This window comes from Parasteatoda tepidariorum, chromosome 1 (assembly GCF_982258835.1).
Source record: "Parasteatoda tepidariorum strain Cologne lab strain chromosome 1, Ptep-v5.0, whole genome shotgun sequence".
In the NCBI taxonomy this organism is placed as follows: domain Eukaryota; kingdom Metazoa; phylum Arthropoda; class Arachnida; order Araneae; family Theridiidae; genus Parasteatoda; species Parasteatoda tepidariorum.
This window is the reverse complement of record NC_141755.1, coordinates 24583702-24608836: the sequence shown is the minus strand read 5'-3', so window position 1 is coordinate 24608836 and position 25135 is coordinate 24583702. Positions and strand designations below refer to the sequence as shown.

General features: G+C 27.7%; 1 protein-coding gene across 1 annotated transcript; it reads right to left on the bottom strand.

Annotated features, from left to right (window-relative positions):
• Positions 1-547: 547 nt before the first annotated feature.
• Positions 548-16718, bottom strand: LOC107437878 (uncharacterized). The gene is made up of 2 exons (XM_016050007.4): positions 16549-16718; positions 548-2256 (listed from the first exon to the last, which is right to left on the bottom strand). Exons 1-2 carry the CDS (start codon positions 16570-16572, stop codon positions 1303-1305), a joined length of 978 nt encoding a protein of 325 aa, XP_015905493.3. The 5' UTR covers positions 16573-16718; the 3' UTR covers positions 548-1302.
• Positions 16719-25135: the final 8417 nt, after the last annotated feature.

Sequence of the window (25135 nt, the reverse complement as noted above, 5' to 3'; positions counted from 1 at the left end):
AATATTGACATTTATCTGACAAAAATAAGTCGAAATTCAGGAACTTCCATTTGTCATCACATTACAGTATGGTTTAACATTCTCTTGCACGTAGATTTACAATACTCTTGTTTTAAAGATCCGAACTTAAATTAGATAGCGACTCAAAGATTCAGTTCGAAATAAAATGCCTATAGACTTTCAAATAATAATAGTTAGTAAGTTAAAAAATTAATTGAATCTAATTACTCTAAGTTGAAAAAGCTCAAGTAACTGAAGTTTTTGTTTTGATTGCTGGCATGCAAAATTAGCATTAAATTGTTATCAATGGAAACTACACGTTAAATGCAAAACGAGGTTAGCTAATTTTAAATAGATGATTAGAGTTTAATGACTGAGCATTAAATTTTAAAAATCAACTAAAAAGTGACCTTTCCTTCTAGCTTTTTTTTTGTTACAATAAACTAATAAAACATGTTCGTAATTTATTTAAAAGTAAAATTTTTAAAAATCATTGAGAATGTTAAAATTTGCGTAAAATGAAATGGGAATAAAAGACACAACAACACTAATTGAACAATGCTTTTAGAAAGGTAAACAAAAATAGAAATAACAATAATAATGAAACAGTCGAAAAAAATTGAGTATAGAGTTGTATATCATCGCTGCTATACAGAAACATACAGAGGAAACATTTACACCTCACGTGACACATGGCAAACATACAGAAGATACACGCTATTTTCATCAAATTAACAAAAATACTAAGCAAAGCTCATCAAAGGTATGCCGGAGAATGTAAATAAGCAATGTTTTAATTTCCCAACTGATACGAAAGTTTAAGTTTTAATTAGCCATAAAAATGATTCAAAATAACCAAGCTACATTTTCTAGTCAAGATTTCAGAGTATACGTTTTCAACGTCGTGCATAAGCACTGAATTAAAAGAGCAAAATGATAAATGTTTTTTTAAATATGTTACTGTTGTATAGTAAGTATAAATTGAGTTTACTGAAGGCATTGAAAGTAAGTAGTTCATTTAAAGTTTGATTAAAAACGATACAATTGACATAAGAAAGGCTTGTAAAAGTATTAAAAATTTTCAAGCCAACAGTCACATTTTTTTTGTGCTACCCAGATAGTACATGTGGTGTCATCTTCTGCACTAGTGATAAATACGTGAGAGTTTCTAAGAAACTACTTATTCATTATATAAAAGTTAATAAAAAGAAGAAAAAAGTAACACAAATATTTTTACAACATCACATTTCTATAGGAATTGAATTTGGCATCAAGAATTATTATTTTTTTCATCATCAGGGTTTAATGCGGTCTGTATCCAAAATATGGCTCTTTTCTTCCGTCATATTCAAAAGGTTTTTCATCTCTTTTTGGGCATAAATTATCAGGAAGTTTGCAATGATCTCTACCTAAAGCTCTGATGTATCCATAACCTCTTTCAAAAACTTTACCAGGTTCCTTACTACCATACGTAATACCATGCCCATAAGTCAAGTACCTCCATGGGCCTTTACCATATTTATCCATTGGATCTTGTATGATACGTTTTTCATACATGGTAAAATACAAAGGAAGTTTTGGATCACGCTTTGGAGGGGGATATGGAGATGCTGCTGGAGCTGAGTACTGAGCATGCTTATCATCATCATGATCGTATTTATGCATTGGATATTGAGTATGCTTATCATCATCATGACCGTATTTATGCGCTGGATATTGAATATGCTTATCATCATCATGACTGTGTTTTTGTGCTGGAAGTGGTGCAGAATGCTCCTGGCTTTGACCGTGTTCCTCTGAGCCATGACTATACTCAAGCTCTTCTGGTTCTTCTGAACTTATTTCGTTAAATTTCTTCTCTGATTTCTTATAATCCTGATCTTTAACTTCCTCACTGTGGTATTCCCGTGGAATAGGCTGTGGTATTGGGTACTTTGACTCAACTTCTGATGCTTCTATCTTTGGATAGGAATCATAAGATGCTGCTCGAGGAGAAGTGTAGTAACCATAAGGATTTGGTTGCTGTTGGTAATGAGTGTGTCTATAAACAGGAGCGGTAGGTATTGTGTATTGGTGACTTTTAGGCAATTCGACGGGATGTCGGTAAGAGCTTGGATTAGAATCTGTTATTTGAGGGTACGGAGAGTTATTTTTTGAGGAAGACGGTTCATCGTCGTCATAATGCAACGTCTGAGTGAGGGGATCCGAGCGGTAATGCTTCTTTGCATTTACTAAACAACACAGAAGAGAAAAAACCTATAAATAAACAATAAGAAAAATGAAATGAATAGCTCATAATACAAAGAAATTTAATTTATAAAATAAACTTAATGAATAAAACTTTTAATAAATTGCTTTATAAAGTGTTGTCTTTTATTTACAAAATTTTATAAAGCATGCCTTCAAACGACATTTCGTTCAGTTTTCAGTTTACTTTTAAATTTCTTTGGCACTTTTTTAAAAAAAAATTACTTTGCATATGAAAAGGGGTTTTAAGCATTTTTATAGTGATGTAAATGCAGATATAATTTTATGAAATTAATTGTTAAATTTAAATGATTTATATTTTATACTATATAACATTTGAAATAAATAATTATTTCAAATTAAGTTTTAACGAAATCTTTGAAATATTTTGATCTATCACAAAGTTTCTAAATTATCTCATTAAGATTTAGTTTTTTACAAAAATTAAAATTCCTTGCAATTATAGGGGCACAAAACTATTTGGATAGCAAAGCAAAAGTCTTAAATAAAGCTTAAGAGTTTCCATATAATAAAGTTAAATTTTGATGACTGATTAATATAAACAAAATCTCAAAATATGAATTGTTTCATTTTTTGACATTTTATCATTAGTCTAAGCAGTATTACCTTGTTAAAAACAATTTTTTTAAATGTATGGAGAAAAACTTTCAGCTGGTGCGATAGTAAAGCTGTTTATTTCACAGAAAAAACACTGTTTTTCAGAAGCAGACACCTGTTTTTTTAACAGAAAAGTGAAGTTATTTAAACAAATAAATTCTGTTAATTTAATAAACAAAAATCTTTAAATTTAATAATAAAATAACTCTCACAGAAGTGTGGTTGATGCAAGCCGAGAGCCGAATTCATATAACCAATCAATGTTGGGATTTTAATCTGGGTGACCTTTATAGGGAGGCCTGAATCTGTCCCCTAAGCCAAGCCATAGCGGCAACTCTAGTGTTCCGTAATGAAGTGAAGTCTTAAAACTGTTTTTATTTTAAAAATCTTACTTATTGAAATCATATTTAATTGTAAACATGTTTAAAACTATTGTTTCTCAAAAATGTCTGTCAACTTAACTTACCAAAACATTATATCTAAAGACAGATAATAATAAGGTGGAGTATCATTTTGACAATAAATTCGAATCGCAATTTTCTTAATACGATGTTCAAATAATTACTGAATAAAATAACCACTTTCAAATAAAAACTAAATTATTACTGAAATAAAATAATTAAATAATTACTGAAATAATTACTGAAAAGGGAGAGCAAGCGTGGAAAATAATCGTCAAATGATACGAAAAAGGTAAAGTTATCTTAAGTTAGGTATGCAAAACTGCCTAGAAAAAGCTAGAATTTGAACTGATGGTTTTTACCCGTTTATGATTAGGATGAAAAAGAGAGAAAAACCGTTTTGTGTAAAAAACGGTCTGTAGAAATAGGGAATTTTTTCCAGAGTGGAAGCATAACCCTAATAATTTAAAAACTTTAAGATTTGCTGGAGTGTCTCCCAATGATTTAAAGAAAACAGTGCGCATACTAAATTTAACATTTTAGATATGAACTCAACTTTCAAATTTAAAATTTTATTATTTTATTTTCCCAAAAGAGTTGATGTAATCCAGCCAACTCAAAGAATTAAAATTTTACGAAAAATGGAAGAGTTCATTTAAATGTTTTTTCGATTAACTCTTGAGAATTACAATCTGTGCAAATGTTTTTTCACGTGATTCAATCTCTGACTCACAATAATTTATAATTATTTCTCACAAATTTCTTCAATTATTATTTTTTTTTTAAAAATGAATCAAAAAAATGTAGACATATCACCAATTTCAAAAAGGCGTGACAGCTAAATGTGTGTGTATTACAAAATGAGCCGTTTCTTATATAATCTATCAAAATAAGCTAGGTCAAAAATAAAAAAATGGAAAATATATAACTTTAAAATCTGTCAAAGTAAGTGCTAAGTGTTTACTTTCAAAAATGTGCAATACTATTTTTTCTGAAACATAAGTCTTAAATCACTTAACCTAGACAAATCAATTAGGTTTTGACAACGCCCTGTCCATAACCTTTAATGTTATCTTGGGAATTTTTTTATGCAATTTCGTTAGATTATACTGTTGAGGAAAATGAAATGCAGAATGTTTAGTAATATCTAAGTAAACCATTTTTTAGTCATTTTTTATTTAATCAGTTAACTGTTTACGGGATAATCGAAAAGAAAATGAGTGAATTAAATTCCTAAAAATAAAGATGTAAATGTCATATTTATTCCTCCCGTATAACTTTAGAACTCAAAAATATTTTTTTATATACTATTAATTTACAAGTATGTAAAAAAAAATTTATGCCCTTTTATCTTTAGATTAATTTATAAATGTCTTTAGTTTTATTTTTAACACATTATCAGTTTTGAATATTAAGAAACCGATAAATTCCCTCTCACATTGTCTAGGGTGATTTTATATTTAGTGGTGCATATATGAGTGATTATAGAGTCAGTAAAAATATTGCATTACAGTGAAGACTTTCTGCTTTCTATTTTGTACATCTTAAGACAAGAATAAGAGAATAAATAAGATAATCAATGAATAAACAAATTAATATATTAGTTAAATGGATAATCACTGAAGGAATGAGTAAATCTGTAAATAAGAATAGATTGAAGTAATGAGTAAAAAAAATGAGTTAATGATTAGAATAAGAGTTTCAATGGATGAACGAGGTAATTATTAATTGAATAAGTAAATTTATAAGCAAATAAAAGAAAAATTTTATTTCTAAAGTTCAACAATAGTTGCGAACCATACTTTTTCTTAATTTGTTCGTTTTTTATTATTCTTTATCATGAATATATATGAATAAGTGCCTTGAAAAAACTTATAAGCTTGACATTGTTGGTGCCGATATAGTAAACTGACTTCAACTTTTGAGTTTTTGAAAAATTACTAACGTTAAGTAGTTATATTAAAGTAGTTATTTTTGTGAACAAAAATATGAATAATTTCTTTCTTTATTTCCAATGCCCACCTTTTTCCACCCACCTAACATTTTGTCAATTCAGGCACTTACAGGGCATATTTATTGGTCACTCTTTCAGGGGCATCATATTAGGTGTGCCAACGTTGCTTCCACAGTAAGTACAGATAGTATGAAGAAGGAAAGAACATCCATGCCTTGCCCGGGAAGCAAACCCAGAACCTTTCTGATGCAAGGCCTGAACCCTACACGGTGCGGTCGCAAATATTAGTAATTAAGGATATGAATAAATATGAAAAATGCTACCAAACTCACTAACTTTATTTTCAAATTATCATGTTTATGTTTCATATAATAGCTTTACTTCATTAAGTTATCATTTATAGTTTTATCGGAATTAATCATAATTAAAATATGATTATTATGACACGGTGGTTTTCTAAGTTAACTTTATCGATACAATAAACGGTAAAATCATTTGATATTTGAATTATTTTTATTCAATTTCAGTGCTGCCTGTTTGATTTATATTGCCAATATTACTACTAATGCAGACTATTGTTTCTTAACGATAAAAATTATGATTCCTCTAAAGAATATGTCATAACAAACGAATAATAGTAATTTGTAGCCACTTACTTAAATATTCATGAAACCTTTAAAGTAATTAAGAAGAAAATGGCTAATCAGAACATAATTTGCATTCAGGGTATATGATTTGAATATAAATTATACAGAACAGTGTGAATTAAAATAATTACTTCCTGTGAACTGAATTCCAATTGCCTATTAAGTTTAAATTTCTTTCAGTAAATTTAAAACCGAATTCAACTAAGATTGAAACGTCATTAGTTTCGAAATTTTTTGTTCAAGAAGTTTTTAATCTATGCTTTGCAAGAGAAATGCTACGATTAATAAACAGTTATACAGTTGATAATTTTTGTTTATTAATTACTATTATTAAAGTTATTAATTACTATCTGAAAATTATTTGATTTTTTCAGTGTATATTAAAAGCTACCAAACTCATTACCTTTATTTTCAAATTACCATGTTTAAGTATAAAATAATAGTATTACTTAATTCAGTGACAATTTATAATTTTATGCGAATTCCAATAGCTCGATTAAAATTTTGTTAATTCATATTGAATATAAAATAACATAATAAATAATTAAACAACTAACAGTTTTTCGATGCATTTGTTTGGCTTGATGAATACTGTAATGCAGTGGTTCCGAATTTTACTCAACTATGGAATCTTAAATTTTCGACCTTCTTTTAGTGGAAGAAGGTTACAAACTTCACGCGGTTAGAAATGCATGAATTTTAAAAGCTTTGATTATGATATTTTAGGTAGATAGGTATTTTATTTACGTCGCACTAGAGCTGCATTATGGGCTATTGACGACTGTCTGGGAAACATTCCCGAGGATGATCCGAAGGCATGCCATCACAATTTTGATCCTCTGCAGAGGGGATGACTCCTCCGCTTTAGTACCCCGATGACCTGCTCACGAAGTTGAGCACTTTACGGTAAAACAGTGTAACGAAGACCGATACCGCTCACCCTCGGTCCCTACGTGGGATGATCAAAGTGATCACCCACCTACTTACTGACAGCAGCCAGTGATGCTTGACTTCGGTGTTCTGCTGGGAACCGTATCTTTATGCGGGACTGCGGGGCTATGATCTTTTAAAATATGCTAAATACATTTCAATGTTTGGACTATAAATATTTGTTAGATTTAAAGTTTGTTCTCTTTTTTTAAAATAATGTATCTTAATATGTCCTCTAAATGTTAATGTGCGCTTTTTTAAATTATATGAAAAATTGGTATTAATAGCAAAGGCTTTATATACCTTCATTTCATTATCAACATCCAAAATCTTTTGGTATAGAAATAAAAACTCTTGCGAATTTTTTGTAAGATTTTATTTCTATACTTAACACAACAGTCCCTGGCCAAATTATTAGACGCATTATACGATTCTATGTAAAGTCTTAATTATCAGGTGATACTATACCGCATTATTGTTCCTACGCGACAGAAACCGGTTTGCACTTGTTTACGTTCTTGTATCAATTTGTTAAATTGGACGATATATTATTTAAATTCAACGATTGGATAAATTGTACGATATATCATATAAATATAGAATATTTATTATATCAGGTATTATGTCAGTATATTATTATAATTAGACCCAATTATTAGACACGCTGTAGTTTTTTAACACTTACATATTTTGGCCTTTTATATTTAAACATACATGTAATGGGTTTTTATTCTTGAGATTTTTCATAGACTTCCTATTTGTATTAATTTTTGACGTATTGCATTACAATGTTAACCAATTGAAACACGAACATAAACAAGTGCAAACTGGTTTCAGCGGCGTAGAAACAATAAAGCTGTATAGAGTATCACCAGATAATTAAGTTTTTACATAGAATCTTATAGTGCGTCTAATAATTTGGCAAGGGGCTGTAAGAAAGACGGATTAGGTTAATTTGGCTCCCTCGTTTTTTGTTGCTCTGCAATTCAAAAAATAACTTAGTGAAGGTGCTGATTATTTTTGACTTTTTATAATTTAACACAATTTAAGAGCTAACTTATAGAAACGTATATGGGCAATTCCATATGTGACGGAATGACATTTTGACTTGCATGATGACAATTAATTGAAGTTTCTATGCATCTAATTTCAAATAAACATGATTTTTTCTCATGCATATCATTATTATTGGTATAATGTGATTCATAAACTAAAAAAAAAGAATTTTGTATTTTTTTTATTTTCAATTTTATGAACTTTTTACTTGTGTGACGGAATGACATTTTGGCAACCAAGCTTTCGGCATGCCGCTTAGAACTGGTAGTTTCTGTGAATTTCTGTGACTATTATTTTCCTGAACTATTTTTTACTTTTAGTATAATGTGTAAGCAATGTAAATTGTGAATTTGGAAAATTAACCTCAGTTTGGCTAGCAGTTATTTAACATCTATTTGCTGTGACGGAATGATCGTGACGGAATGACAAAAAGTTTAGTGGAAGAAAGTCTTCATTTAAAAAATGTTTTATTAATATGTAAATGATAAACAGAATGTAACAGATAAACAGAATTAATATTTACGTAAGAATCAGTTAAAATTTCAACAATTTGAAAATTAGGTTATCTCAGAAGAGGTTTTATATCTAACTTGCCAATGTCACATCTTATCTTCGTTCTCAGGAAATTTATGCATAAATCAATTTTTGTCCCATGTTCTTTAAATACTTTAACATCTAAATCGTCTTTGTTTATCAAAGTAATTTGCGCTGCATATAAATGTGCCTTCTTTTTCTTCGCAGTATGGGACAATGATTAAGGAGTCGACCGCATACTCCTCAATCATATTTTCCATTTCCTCTTCAAAACAGTGGCTTTTCAAATCATACACTTGGTTTTGTTTGAAATTAGAAAGCATTCCAATTTTGATGATTCGCTTCTCAACTACATGAGCATCTAGTGCAGGTCTCTTGTTCCTGGCAATGCTAATGTAGCAAGTGTCTAGCTGAAGTCATTCTCTTTTTCCTCTCTTAAATAGAATAGCTGGACAAAAACAAAACTTCAATGATTTGTTGCTTCGACTTCATGAAATCATAAAATTTTTTTACATATTATGTGCCGTTTTACAGAAGCCAACATCTTGTTTGGCCTTTTAGATCAACATCACAATTACATGGTATTTATAGGTGCATGTGCTGTGAGGTATTAATGAAATGCACTTAACAAAAATGAGAATAAGAACAAAAATGAGATAAGACACACTTTACATCAATATATGCTTCTTTATGAAAAGCCTCTTTTAAGGCCATAAGTATATATTGCATCTGCACTCTTCGTTACTCTGTCAGAGTTTGTATTATGACTGAATCCTTCATACTTGGGGGCTTGTAACTAACATCATCTTGACAGTAAAATTTTTTTAACCAAATTAAACAGCTCATCAACATTACTTTTCTCACTTAGTTTCTTTTGAGTTCGATGTTAAATAGACTAAAGACTGAACATAAAGACTGAATTAATTTTTTTACCTCTATTGGTGATTTTGGAAGTGAGTGTACAATTTTTTTTTATGGCTTTACCAAGACTCTGCAGGAATTTGTATAGGGAATTTAAATTATTTGTATGTTAAGAGATTGGTAGAATTTGATTTTTTCTTTGTTTACACAATCTCCGCACAACAGCGTTTGCACTTCTGAGTTTTTTAAGTCCAACTTTTGTCGCGGAAGCTTTCTTCTCTGCCATTCTTTCTCTGTTTTTTTTCTTCATCATATCATGGGGATCTTGGTCTTCTTCAGCATTTTATTTGTCTTTCAACAGCTGTTTTAGCCATTAGGTTAATTGGAAAAAAAAGAATTCCCTAGTTTTTGACTAAGCTTCTCAAGGACTCGTTTTGTCATTCCATCGCCGAAGATGTGTCATTCCGTCACGCTAATTATTGGAAGTTAGTAATCAAATGCATAGAATTTTACAATTTCTCATTGATTCTTATGCCACATCTGCTTTATATTCCAAAATATACACATTTTCATTCAAAAACGCAGTTGCTATTTAAAAAAATATACTAAAACATGTGACGGAATGACACAAAAAAAAGTTACTTTTATTTAATATATTAAACTTAAAATGACTTAAAGGCTATGTTTTAAATGTTTAAATTTTGTACTATATGCATATTTTTATCAAAATATTGCAAAAGAAAGATACATTTCTTTTATTTTATAAGTATTTTTCAAGAAAACAATTTGAGCACAAATGTGAGGAATTCACTTGTCAGCCATGTGATTACTTTAGAATGCTGCCAGATTCAAAAAACTTAAAATTATCAAAAATTAAACAGTAATATGTAGACTTTGGCTATTTTTGAACATATTTTTCAAATTAAAATATGCAATTCATAAAAAAAAAATTTCACTTAAAAGTTGACACTTTCGTGGAATTGCCCATATATAGAACTGAAAACCTAGAAGGACAAGAAGAACCAGAGTGGCTCCTTTATAATTTTAGTAAGTATCAAATAAATCCATATAGGTTTGGGTATAAGGTACCCTTGGTATTTATAAGGAACCAAACTTTGATTGAAAAACAAGAGTATTTCAACATATCGGTAATTATAAAGAAAAGGAAACTCAATTTTTTAAGAAACTAATGTATATATGTATAATTGAAAAGTCAGTGTAAATCTAATATTTTTGTTTACCTAAGCGAATAAAATACTATAGAATTTCGACGATCAAGTCTTTCGTAAAATTTTATAATATTTTAAGATATCGGATATCTAATTAATCTACACTTAAATATTCTGAGAAGGTTCAAACAGGTCCCTTCAATCTTTCAAAAATGTTCACTCCTTTTGGTGTTAAAATGGATGATTTGAATTGAAAATTGTATTTAAAATTATTAGGACCATCAATGCAAATGAACAAGTTCAGTGTACTTGTTCAATGCAATATTCTTCAAAATTATAACTTAACACAATATGGGTAATAATAAAAATATTAAGGTTCGAAAGTTTTTCTTTAGCAACATATTTTACAATAGCAACAAAGCAAAACATTTAATAATTGTGGTGATTTTTAACTTTTAATGTTTAAAATGCAACATAAGTAATTATAGGATATACACCTTTGCTGGTTTTAAAAATAAAGGAAGTTAGCAAAAGTAATTATCCAAACAATGGCTTTTAACTTTGAAAAGAAATTGAATTTAGTTTACTATGGTTATTAAAAGGCAGATTCCAAACATTTAGTTGTAAAAAGAATTTGAATAGCAACTATCCTTACATTAGCCACCATTGAAATAACATGAAAATGTTATGCAGTTTACAAAAATAGTAAAGTTTAATAAGTTTTCAACGTTTTAATGACCCATTTAAAAATATTTTTAATTAAAAAGCAGTAATTTAAAATTTCAGCATACCTTTATAATATACAAATAATTGAAAAAAAGGTCAATAAGACAGCAATATATGAACAGTAAAACTTCTTCTATCTTCTGAAACAGTAAATATTAAACTAATATTGACACTTTCGTATATTTCAATTTTAAAAAAATGAAATTTTCCTGCGAAAGAGCGAAGAATTACACAAAAAAAAAACAAACATTATAATCGAAATGTTACAATTCGAAATTACATCCGAATTTGCATAACAAACTGATTATCATTAAGTTGGAACAGCTCAGAATTCACAAATATATTTCATTATTCATATACAGTTTTAAGAGATTCACTACTGGCAGCAAAATCCTTATTTCCATAATGTTAAAAAGTGTAATTTTAAATAACAGTCTCTAAAAATTGACAATACACAGTAAATTGAAATTTTTTCTATCAATAACTATACACTTTTAATAACAAAACAGGAGCTTTTCTAAAGAGAATATTTGTTTAAGAATATATAATATTTAAAGAATTTATATATTCGTATATTATGATATAGAATATTTATTAATATATTATATACAAAATATAATATACAAGAAAATATATTACTTGAATTTTTTAAGAAAAGGTGAAAAAAGGAGAATTGTAATTTTGTCAATAGAAGTGTTTCGAACAAACAATTGAATAAAAGATTATATTAAATTATTATTTGTATTATAAGGTATATATAAACACACTGGTGGTTTATTGGAATAGTATTCTTAGAGAAATTGATCCCTTTGAAATGAAATCTGAAGTTTTGAGAAAATTCTACCAAATGCAATAAATAGTAATGTTAACGAGGGGAGCAGAGTATTTTTTTTATGTATAATAAAAAAATTTCTAATGCAATTGAAATAAAAATTAATATTATTCTAAAAAATTAATATTTTAAGTTTAACCTTTATTATGAAATACAAATTCAAATATTCCATTTCTGCTATAAAAAACGTAATGTGGTTCCACAAATAGCTACTATGAAATGCAAGTGGATAAAGTTTCTCAAATTAACATTCTATGTTAGACAGCACTTTTCTACAAAATTTAAATAACATGGGTAAGTGTCACTTTAGAGATGGGTTGGATTTCGGATAATTTCCATGCAACTAATTGACTTATCATTCTCAACCAAAAAATAAAATCATTCTCATAATTTGAAAGTTGCAAGTTACATAAATAATTATTTTTAATGAAATTATTTCTCTGTTTTTTTTTCACAAAATGCTTTTGCTATAACACAAAGGATATTTCTGAACTTATTTTATTATTATTACAAGCAATGCATTACATGAAAAGCATTTGACCTTAACAACCTGACCCTTATTGTACCATTAATAATTGATTAATGATTTGAATGAAATGTAATCAATCACATGTTGGTAAACGTTCATTTAAAATGACAATAAAAAGTTTCCTTTTTTAATGCGTACTGTGATCAATGAATAGCTGAAGTTATGAAGAATTATCTTGAAATTCGTTTCCATGAATATAATCTATATTATTGAAAAAAACTGTGCAGTATTTTTTTTAAGTTATCAGAGAGTATGAGAAAAACAAGTCTTTAACTATAAAGTTTGGTTTCAGCATTTTATGTGATGATTTTGTCCGGGAATAAAATTTAAATTACAAGAAAAAGTTCTAATTAAATAATTGAATTTTTTTCTGAATAAAATAATATTAGTGATTAAAAATTCAGTTCGACACAATGACTGAGTAAATAAATTTATAAATAATGTAATAAAAAGAGCAAGAAAAGCAATTATTGTAAAATATTTTGAGAAATCACAATTATAACGATGACTAGGTTGCCATATGATTAGTTGTACCTCGTTTCATAGGAGTAATATTTTGTTTTGCTTTTTTAACAAAGAAAAGATAGAAGTTGTCTTAAAAGTATTGGTGGTAAAAATAACTGAATACTCAATCTTTTGTTTAGAAATTCATAATCCAAATTTTAATTTAAATGATTAAATCAATTGAAATTTAAATGATCAAATCAATTGAAATTAAGATGATCAAATTTCAGAAAATTGATGATATATAGAATCTAGATAACGATGATCCTGAATTTAGAAAGTAACAAAGAGTTTGACTTCAGTTCCTTCAATTTTTTTCTTTCTTTTTGAACTAGTTAGAAAATTATATTAGTATAAACAAATCCCGCTAACTATTTTTTACCAAAAATTAAGACAACTGTTCTCATCAAAAAGTTATTTTTTCTTTTAAACTAATTTTATGACACCAAATAACCTCTTATATGTTTCGGTGTACTTTTTTTTCCATTTTCTTCCTTTAATGCTTTACAGTCAATTTTTTAAAGGAGGATTTAAAAATGCATCACAAGGTCACAGAATTTTTCTTCCATAAATTCTTGATTAAATTATTTTGATATTATTTATCACTTGCATAGGATATCAAGAGTTTTTTAAAAAAACAAAAAACAACTCAAGAAACGCAATTATAATTAGAATAGATAAAATAGTATACAAGTTCCAATGCTAATATAGGATTTGCATTGCACCATTATAGTTCGAATCAAATTTTGCACCGATTAATTTGAATTAATCACACTGAACCCTAATATTTTCTTTTTGCCTCGCTCACTAAGGTTCTCTGTATTGATGTATCCTCTCTGGCGTAGATTGATATGGTGACAGCCATTCATGTGAAATGTTTTTATTTCAAATTTAATTTTTCTAATAAGAGTTTGCAGTTGCTCTGCATACCACACTATACTTCACACTGGAGTATCATCTTCAGAACCGTAATGTAGCAACAAAACTCATATTCTATTTCAGATGATATAAAGCAATGTATCTGAGAATTTTTCACATAGCACTTCTGTCTTTTAATGATACAGTTTTTATTCTGTTTAATATATCAAGTGATAGATTGACACATTAGCTATTTCAAGTCCGGCACAAAAATAGTTGTACCAAGAAGATATATGTTAGTTTTTTTAATTATTTATTAAATATTATTTTTGCTTTGAAGAGAACATTTTAGTCAGCACAGTTAGTAGATTATTTTGTATTAAACAATAAAGTAAACTGAAATTTGAATTGCGTGTGTTTTTTCTCTTAGAATGAGGCAGTTCTTTTTTATTTTCGTAGTCTTTTTAGTCTCAGTTTATTCTAACTTAACTCTAATTTTTTTTTTCTAAATTATTTTTTATTTAATTTTTTCAATTCTTTTCAAGTAATTTTAAAGTTTTTTTTTATGTCATTTAAAATTTGTAAGCCTCTCTTCTTGATCCCAAGGTAACCTTTAAGTGTTAACCACATTTATGAGAACAAAGTCTTTTTTTATGTTTTCTGAAGTTATCAAATGCCTGAAAAATCCATAAGTGAGTAAATAGCTTATTATCGGCACTTACAAGTTAATGAAGTTGGAAGTAAATTTACTATCGTATAAAGGGTTAAGAATTTGAAGTCAACATTTAGGAAAGAACTTTGTCAAAACTAAAATTCTTCAAAATTACATAAAACCTGTTGCAACAACTTTTTTTTCTTAAGGTATCCAACTAGTTTCTATAATTTTTTTTAAAATATTAATATACAATTTTAAAAATCTAGTTTATTTGTTTTATTATGTGTTAAAACTTGTAAAACTAGCAAAAAAATTATTATTATTTTATTTTTGTTTTCTAAATGGCCATTTTCAGATAAAAATAATGCTTTTTTTTGCATATACTCCAAACTTTGTAGAAAGTTTTCTTTCGTCCAAAACAAAAAATCATTGAAGGTTATTAACTATGTTTTGAATTATTATCTTAAAAATAATTGCATATACTACTGAGTTAGAGATCGAGTGTGTTTAGATTCTACTTTTTTCTCTTTCTAACATGTATGCTATAATCATAAACACTCATGAAAAATTGTAGAGAATTATTTTAAAAGCAACATGAGATACAGTGTTAAAGGTGGTATAAAATTTGAAAAAAATCTGAACTTGAGATAAGACTTTAAAATCACTAGTAGTTTCACAAAAATTGCTTAACTTTGTAAGAAAATAGAATACAAACAAAAGTAAAGTAGTTTCAGAAAGCTAAGAGAACAGGGATTTTAAACGTATAATAAACTCAATTTCAAAAATTTTGTCCAAAATCATGCTTTTCCACTTTACCTCAATGAAGATTATGAATTAAAACAAGTGATCAGATAGATATGGGTCAGAAATACTTGATCAGATCGAATGTAATAAAATCTAATGAGCATAATGTAAGTAAATCTTAAAATCTGATTTTTAAAAAATTGTGAATTTGTATGTAAGTACTTGAAGCTATAAAAAAGAAAAACATGTATAAGCATATATTTAAAATTTAAATTAATTCATGAAATATCATAGAATGTATGATTTTGAAACATCCCATTTTGTGATTTATAAAATTGCTAGTGATTTTTTAATAATAATTTATTCAATAGCGAACCAACGTTAATATACTCTGTGTTTATAATCATAATTATGCATTTATTATAACAAATTCAATTAATCCTATTTTAGGAACGAAATCAATGCAATCATTAGAATTTAATAACAGTAAAGCATTTAGTGAAATTATTTTTTCAAGCGTCTGAATTTTAATCATCCAATAATGTAGGAGACACGTTAGTAATTTTTTTTTATTTTGTTACTTATTTTTATTTTGTTACTTTTTTTTATTCAGTTTTTACCATTGATTTTCATTTTTGAGAAAAATACTTGATGATATAAACAACGGTGGATTGGGACTTTTCGAAGGCTCACAAGGGTTAAAACTATCCAAAAGCTTTTAGTTACATACGATAAATGCAAATAGTTAAATAATTGAGTCATATAGGGAAAAATATAATTAAAAAAAGAAATTGTGAAAGAAATTTTTATTTTAAAGCTCATAAAATCCTAAGTTATAATATATATTTATTAATATTACTAATAATATAAACAAAACTGCCTTTCACTTTTTACAGATTTCAACAAATTTATTATCGTTATGGCGATTGTTTTATTAGAGTCTTTTTAACAATAGTAAAATTTACATAAAGCATAAAATAAATAAACTAGTTTCTAATATATTTAGTTTATTATAGTTATTAGAACATTCGTCTTCCTAAATTGGTAGCAAAAATATCACTTTATTCGAGGTGCCCAAATTTTTAGTTTAACAGTTAGAAAATAATTAGCTAAATAAAATAATTTGAGTAAACAAAACTGAAAGAAATTTTCCATATTTTCAAAATTTTAATAATAACTAATGTTTTAAAAATCTTTTCACAAAAGCTATTACATAAAATATTTTTCAAGTGAAAAAAATTAAAAATTTTCAAAAAAAAAATATTTAGAAGAAATGTTCTTACCCAAATGTTCTGTACTATTTTCATGTTGAGCGTACCATTAATGGTCGGCCGTCAAAATCGATTACTTCACTGTAGAAAAGAATAGAATAAATCGAGTTTAAAAACAAACAACATTAAGGGTGGACGAAAATGATTTTGTTCGCTATCGTTCAAAAATGAGGTTACCAATTCCCGAGGAAAAAAACATTCTCACAGTCAGGTCGCCAATAATGATTGCCAAATTTTCTCATGAATTTTAGGAGATTACTTTCGTTACCTGTAGAAAGCGAAAGTTGATTATGCAGGAAATAAATTGGAGCAAAAAGCTGTCCTAAAGAAGAAAAATAAAAGTGTCTTATCCTATTTGAATAAAAGAGCCTTTGAACTTTCTGTCACGTATTATTGTCCAAAATAGATAGGATTCGTTAAAGGAATTCTGGTTAAATAGACGATTTCACGCGATCGTTTTTGAAACTGTTAAAATATTACTGGAATAAAAGTGTCTCAAACTTATGGTCAAGTTTGATGTCTAAAATAGATAAGAACGATAAAGGAATATTAGAATGGACAGTTCAACGTGATCGTTTTCAATTTTTTTTTTTTAATTATCTAAAAGTTACTGCTGTTGTCAAAGCTGTTTTATCAAATTTTTTGCCAGCGTGCTTCTCACCACCTTACTTAAATAATAAATGAAACAATATGAAATTTCGCACATTTCTAGCGAAATGTTTAAAATACATTCTGATATAAAAATGTGAAAATTTAAATATAAACTAAACAAATGTTAAAGATACGATATTTATGGGTTAATTTAAGAATATACAATATTTTATGGTTATTTTAACTGTAATTTTCTCTTTGTTGATTTTATATGCAGACGTGTTATTTTCAGTGCTTTTTTTTCCAGAATACTTTTGACTTTAGTTATTTTCGTTTTAAACTACTTGTTTCTCTGGATATTCAAATTTATTTTGAGGTATTGTATTACATTCTCATTTTGTTTACCATTATGGGGCCTCGAGGCACAGTAAATTTTTGGTTTAACCACTGACTACAGAAAGATCTTCAGTATCTTAGCATAGCAGTTTGTTCCCTGATGAAGTACTGTTTGTGCTGACATGCGCATCTTTAACATTTTCTTGGTTAATTTAACATTTGCTTAATTCAATTTTCATACTTATATCACATAAAAAATGCTAAGTTACGTAATATTATGTCATGTTACTTACCCACTCCTAAATGAGTAATTTTATGTCATAGTTGAGGGCCGGGATAGCCTGGTAGGTAGGGCGGTGGGTCCATGTCCGAGAGTTTGTGGGTTCGAACCCCGCCGGCCGAAGACTCTTCGTTTAGTAAATGGTGTCTGATGCACGTTAAATCTGTCGAGTCGCAAAGTCCTCCATGTTCCCATAACAAATCAATACCTCTGGGGGTACTGGATTGGAGATCGATCGTTATCTGATTCAGGTCAAAAATTTCGATCTGTGGATAAATTAATGGATGCATGAATGGGTCCGCCCTATAAGTGGGTGCGACGTGTGTGTAGCTGAAGACGAATTCTTGGCCATCGATGGCTCCACTGAAATAAAAAACAAGTAACACACCCTCTGCCTTAAATTTGCTTGGCTTCACCAAGCAGGCTTGCTAGTGTGGCAAATGGCATTAGAAACAACAACAACATGTCAAAGGTGAAGATTTTTTTTATTGAATATCGCAATTTAACTTGACTAAAACTATTAACAAAGGAATGTAGGATTTTTTTCAGCTACATACTCTTATGTCTGTAAAACTTTGTCTAAATTTCTAATTACAAATTTCTAATAACATTTTTCTTATTATATCTCTTTCTAATTATATTTCTATTATAAATTTCTAATTTTTAATTGTTTTAATTTCTGATTATAAATTTCTAATTTTTAATTGTTTTAATTTCTAATTATAAATTTCTAATTATATTGCGATCGAATAATTAAACGATATGCAATTATTCGGCTATATGTGATAGGAAATGACGAATTTCGAATTTTTCAACATAAAGGGAAATCTAACTGTAGTAAAAGTATAATGCTTTGCGAAAAGTATAGTGCCTACGAACTGTAATCGGAGTTCCAAAAAAAAACTGACTGAACCTGTTATTTCAATTATGTTTTTGCAAAGTCTATCAATATAAAGGTTTCTGAGATCGCTATTTTAAGAATATATAGTTAGAATTTCAATATTCAAAATGACGGATGCAAAAGAAGGAATTTTTAGAGATAAAAATTGAATGTGCCTAATAAATCATGAACATCCATTCATTTGCAAGGAATTAATTTTAAATTTATTTACTTACGATTCAAATGTTTAAAAATATATAATTGTAATTTAAAATTTTAGCCTCTTTCAAGTCGATTTTGAAAGTTTAGCTAACTCACTACCCGGTAAAAATTAAAAATTTAACTTGTAAAATTTTCCGATTTTGATTTCATTTTATCCATGAACTTTTTTTTTAGGTTAATTTTTGATTCTATTATCTTGTAGGTTGCGTTTAAATAATTTAAACTTATTTAATGCTGGGAAAAAAATCAAAAGAATAAATAAATAAAAAAGAAATAAAGCAACACTTTTTGGAATTGAATTTTGCTTTTTGGTATCTAAACAACACATGCCTGTAGTTATACATTTATTTTGAATATTTTTAGTTATGTAAAATATTTTAAATTGAGGATAGAGAAAATGAGGAAATAAAGCGAGCTGAAATGAACGGAGCAAGCGATTCTGAGGATTGACGAATGATAATGAGCAAGAAGGGGGATATAATATAATTTTACTAAGAAAACATTACTTAATGAGTTACTTTACGCCAAGGTCAAATGCTCCTTTTTTATTGCAGTAAGTAATTTACTTTAGAGTAATCTATTAAAAAGGGATCTTTGATTTTATTTTTAGTTATAGCTCATAATAAACGATATATCGCTCATGGGCTGCAATAGTGGCACAACTCAACAAACACGCGTTTTCTACTAAGAACAGGTGTAAATATAAAAATACACATTCTTTTCAGCAGCAATACTAGCACAACTCATAATTCAACTTGAAGATAATCATCGTTTAAGCAAACTAAAGCATTTCCTGTGCATTTTGCTTCGCAATGAAAACTTTAAACCCACTTATTTCAAATCTTCCTTTCTTGAGTTGTGCCACTATTGCAGCAAATAAGGGATATATTTGATTTTCAAATTACTTGGAGTAATTAAATTGTAAAGTATTGTAATTGTAAGCCACCTATCGATCTGTAAATTAAAAGCTCTGGGAGATTTCCTGAAGCAACAATACTATGAGTTTTAGAAACGCAATAAAAATATTTTGTTTTGCTCAAACATTTCCAGTGTTAGGGCAGGAGTCTTATCTTTCAATCGCTATTCCAGCTAAACTTTTATAACTTATCATTTTCTTGAATACGGATGCAACCCCCTCCTTATTTTGAGAATAAAAAGAGCGTTTAATAAAAGAACGAACATTTTTGTGTCGGTATTCTCCGAAGTGAAACTCTCACATTTGAGGATTCAGCAATCCTTGAGCTGTATTTCGTTAGTTATGAGAATCATTCCGTCCCGAAATCACGTGATTTGTGACGAAACTCGAACTCTCAAATATAGGACGAAAATGTCTCCTCAAATATGGAATCTCATCATAGTGCAATGTGTGAGATTGTTAACTAGAAATAAGGCTAGACGATCGAAAATAAAGTGACGATAAAGAAAATCAGCTTGTATAGTGGTCAAGGAGTTGGCTTCGTAACAGAGAGATCCCGGGTCCAGATCCCGATTCAGGAAAGGGTATAATAAATCTCTGTGTTCTGTCAGTCGGTCTTATGTTGTTTGGGTGTCATTAATCCACAAGTTTAGTGTCCACGACAAAGTGATAAGGAAAGTGAAGTGGAATTAGAAAAATTATATACAATAGGAGTTTATTTTATTGGAGGGGGAGGGAATAGAATTAAGAAATATTTTTTTAATTTCGATGAAATTCAACTCCATGAAGAAACGATGACATTTTTGCTCGGAACATATCCTAAGAAATGATTTCGTCAAAAAAAAAAATTCGCGAAATTTAAGCATCTATTATTGTGAGCGTGATTCCATTATTTAAAATAACACTGTTACCTTAGAAACATTAAGGATAAGTCCTAGAACTTAAAACAGGAGAATTCAATCACAGCGTAATCTGTTTTCTTTGGGCCCTGTAGATTTTTTCAATACAATAGTACAATATATATTTTCCTTAGAAATTACATTAATTTTTAAGTATTGAAGAAAATTAATTAAGATTAAGTGCGCTTTAAATCTTATCATACATTAATTTTAATAATGAGAATTAATTCAAAAGAATGTAGGATATTTTTTAGTAATTTATTGTATACCTATAAATAATATTTTATCGCAAATATTGTTCGTGTAATATTGCTCCCCAGCATTTAAATCTCATTTTCATATTTTTTGTATTAAAGATACCTAAATTGAAAAAGGCAGAACTTAGTACGGATATAATATCCCGAAGTGACATTCAATTGTGTATTGCAAATTAATAATGAGTCGGATCTACGGCTCCTGAATCTACACAGCTCTTACGGGAGATAATTTTCTATTTTTCAATGTAGAGATATATATTTTTTTTATTTACTTAGAAATTCAATAAATGTTAAAGAAGCTTTATGTCTGAAAATCGTTTTTTTTTTAAATTTAAATTTTAACATAATGACTATGGTCCTAACTTTTAAATAGTGGTTATATTTGAAGGAAGGGTACACAATTTAAACCTTTAGCGCTCTTAGAATAAAAGCTATTGATCACACTAATTTTATTTATTGATAAAATATTATTTGCATCAAAACAAATAGGAAAAGCTACAATCTTACTGCATCATTGAAGGCAAATAAAACTATTATCTGCACATACTACAATTATTTTCCCATTAGTTTAACTAAATCGTTTATTTGCATCTCATTTTTAATCCTTACTGATAAAATTTTTCAGCCAAATCTGGCAACCAGTCAGAGATTTCATCTATGGTACCAATTATTAGTTGATATCAAGACCTACTTTCTCAAAGCAGACCCTTTTCTTATTATATTTCTTATTTTCTTATTGAAACAGAGTAAGTTTCAGCTGTTGGCGATAAATAAATACATTCAATAGCGATTTTCACCTTCTATATTCAGACAAAGGAACTGATAATTTCCGCTCTACCTTTTCATTACTGCTTTTGATTCGAAACGTGATCAGGGTTTTTTTTTCGATTCGAAATTTGCCTTTGGGAGCAAAAAATAAAAGACGGAATTTCATTGTGTAGGCGAAAAAAATAAGCAACATTTTTAATTAAAATTATTGTTTGACTGATATTGCATTCATTAAGTTTATTTTCATTTAACCTTAAGCGTTTCCGTAGTTTTTGTAGGTGCTGTTTTTATATGAGTTTTTTTTATCAAATAGTTTTGCATCTGGTAATAAATTTTTAAACATAAGAGCTGACAAAAATTACGAAGTAAAAGAAACACATACCTAACTTCTTGCAAGCGTATACTTCAAATAAACTATTGCCAATAGCTGCTGGAAATATCATGAAAGAATAAATGATTAAAGGAATCATTTGGGAAGTTTTGATTGTCTCTCTTTATGTAAAGAGAACACCATAAATAATTTATAACCTGATGATTGAATTTTAAACCCTCAGTAATTTGCATTATTTAGAGGGTATTCCAAATCATGTCCTAATCACAAACCAGAGTACGCGAACCACATCGAGTTCTATTTGGGACAATATATAGCAACGTTACTTTTAAAAAGTAACGAGTAAAAATACAAGAATTTTTAAAAAAAGTAACGAGTAAAAAGTTCTTATTTTAAAAAGTAACGAGTAAAAAGTACAAGTAAAAGTACAAGTACTAAACAAAAAAAGTAACGATTTAGAAGTACATTTCTAGGAAATCGAAAATTCAAAGTAACCTAAAATTTTATTGAATAATATTCTTATGTTCTTTAATGTTTTTGCAAAATTGTTGTTATTTATTTAATTATTTTTAATTTTGAAAGTTATAATTCGTAAAAAGTAAAGATTTCATTCGACATTTCCGTTACAAATACTTGTACTTTTTCCCTAAAAAAGTAACGAAAGTACAAGTAAAAGTACTAAATTTAAAAAGTAACGAAGTACTAGTAAATGTACGTACTTTTTACTTGTACCGGCGGTACAAGTAATGAAAATAAAGGTGCTTCCATATATTTTTGGGACATACCAAGCCTTAATTAATGAAATAATAAAAATATTAAAATAATAATGCCACCTTCAAGAAATTTATAAGAATTTCCATTTTTTTGAAAGAAGTAAATAATACTTTCTTAATCAAATCGAAATTATTGATTTATTGCTCCAAACTAAGCAGGAAAATAAACGCATAGAGCTTATTTTACCAGTCATTCAAATATGTAATCTTGAACAGTCATCCAAAATCAAACAGTCACCCAAATTATCTTGAATTTTGGAAATTAATAGAAAGCAAAAATCCATTTTTATGCAGTTAATATTGTTGAAGGATTGAATCAACTTATGTTTGAAAAAAATGGTTTCTATTATAACTTATAGAAATAATTTTTGCATTGAATATGTTTTGTAAATTCTGTGTGCATTTTTATGGATAAAAATATCAAAAAGGACGTTTTTTATTTCAAAATCCTTCACTACTCACCATACTCATCCCCGTGGTGGCTTCTCATTCAAGTTTTTGTTTTTATTTCCTAAGAAAAGGATATTTTTCAATAAACAAAATGGATGACATTTTGTTTATGTAATACAAAGTTATCTTAATTGTGTAAAACATTTTGTTAATATGTTAATCATATAATGAAATAAGCGATTATCAGGATTTGAAAAAAGGAAAAAAACCAATTATACTTGAAAAAGAAATTTAAAGTCAGAACATAGAATGTGTAACACGTAATACATGGGTAAGATAGTATTAAATGATACTGCTGTATATAACTAAAATATATTTGAAAAATTTATTTGTTTTACCAGATGTTACAAAAAAGAATTCACTTTTCCTTTATTTAAATTATGAAAGCAGTTCACTTTTGATAAACTAATATTTCTGAATTCCTATTAAAATGAAGGCAATATTTTTAGAATACAATATGTATTGCTTCATTAGTTATGCGTTTCAATATAAAGGTTTCTAAAATCAGGATATTTTCTGTTTGTCTGTTATAACTGAATTTTTTTAAAATTATATTTACTTAATGAAATTTCTTTAATTATAATTTTTTCATTCATAATTATTAATGAATTTCTATTAAAAATTCTAAATACATTTGTGTGGTTACTAAACTAATATACTCGAATTGATTGAACAAAGAAATTCCATTATTTTAATAAAATATATATAAAAGTTAAGTACCAGTATAAAAGTTAGTTTGATATAATGAAACCACTAATTAGTATCTGACTAATTACAAATGCGAATACTGCAGTTTTGACATTAATGCTAAATATATAATCATAACTTTGGAAAATATATGAAAAATTTAAAACAATTCAGAACAATTGGAAGCGTAAAAATTTAAACGTAATTCTCACGCTTCTAATAGTTCTGAAGATTTCCATACAATTAGCTTCTAAAAAAATTTTTTGAAACAGTATTAAAATATTACACTATTGCAATTTTGAGTAATTCTTTTTTAATTCCGAAAAATGTAAATTAGGTTTTTTTTATTTCTATTACATTATTTTGGAATTAAAGAACTCATAAGAAACCCAGTTCTTGAATACAGCCTAAAAAATAAAAATTTTAAACAAGTTGTCATTTTTAGGAAGCTTTACTAAATTTTAGATTCACATAAACTTTTTTTGTATTTTTTTATTAAAATAATATTTATTTCTGTAGAAGAAGATTCTACAGAAGATTCTGTATTGTCTAGAATTCGATTTGAAAGGAAAAATAAATTTTATTCCGAAACAAAAATAAATCAATTAAAAAAATAAAAAGCTTATTTTAAAAACGAAATCTAAAACAAATGTTCTTATTTTCAGAATTATGTAAATATTATTTAAAAATCAGTGATAATTCAATTGCTGAAAAGCGTACGGAAAGTAAAATTACACTGAATAAATTCAAAACACCTATGAATAATATGAAAACGTTATCATTTGCCAGTAAAGAAAAATATTCAAGTATAAAAACGTTTTCCTTAAAGGAAATGCGTAATACGGTAATGAAATTTAAAATTAGACTGTCGTAAAAATAAATTTAATAGCGTGATTAGTCAACTCAAACTATAAAAAACTTAACAATACTCAATTCCTAAACGTGATTCAACTAATTTTTGAAGCCAGGCTTCTTAGAGCCTCGCGGTAATTTGTTCCGCTGCATAGACGATAAGGAATGTAAATAAGTGACAAGACGCTTATTTTAAAGCGAAATGGCGAATAATAAAGAAAAATGACTAATTTTATTTTATGAGAGGAAAGTATAAAATTAATTTGCAATAAAAGGACATAAAAATGAATTAAAATTGCTCTTTAAACATTAATGATTCATTCAAAAGGTTTTTATGTAAATATTAATTGATATTTG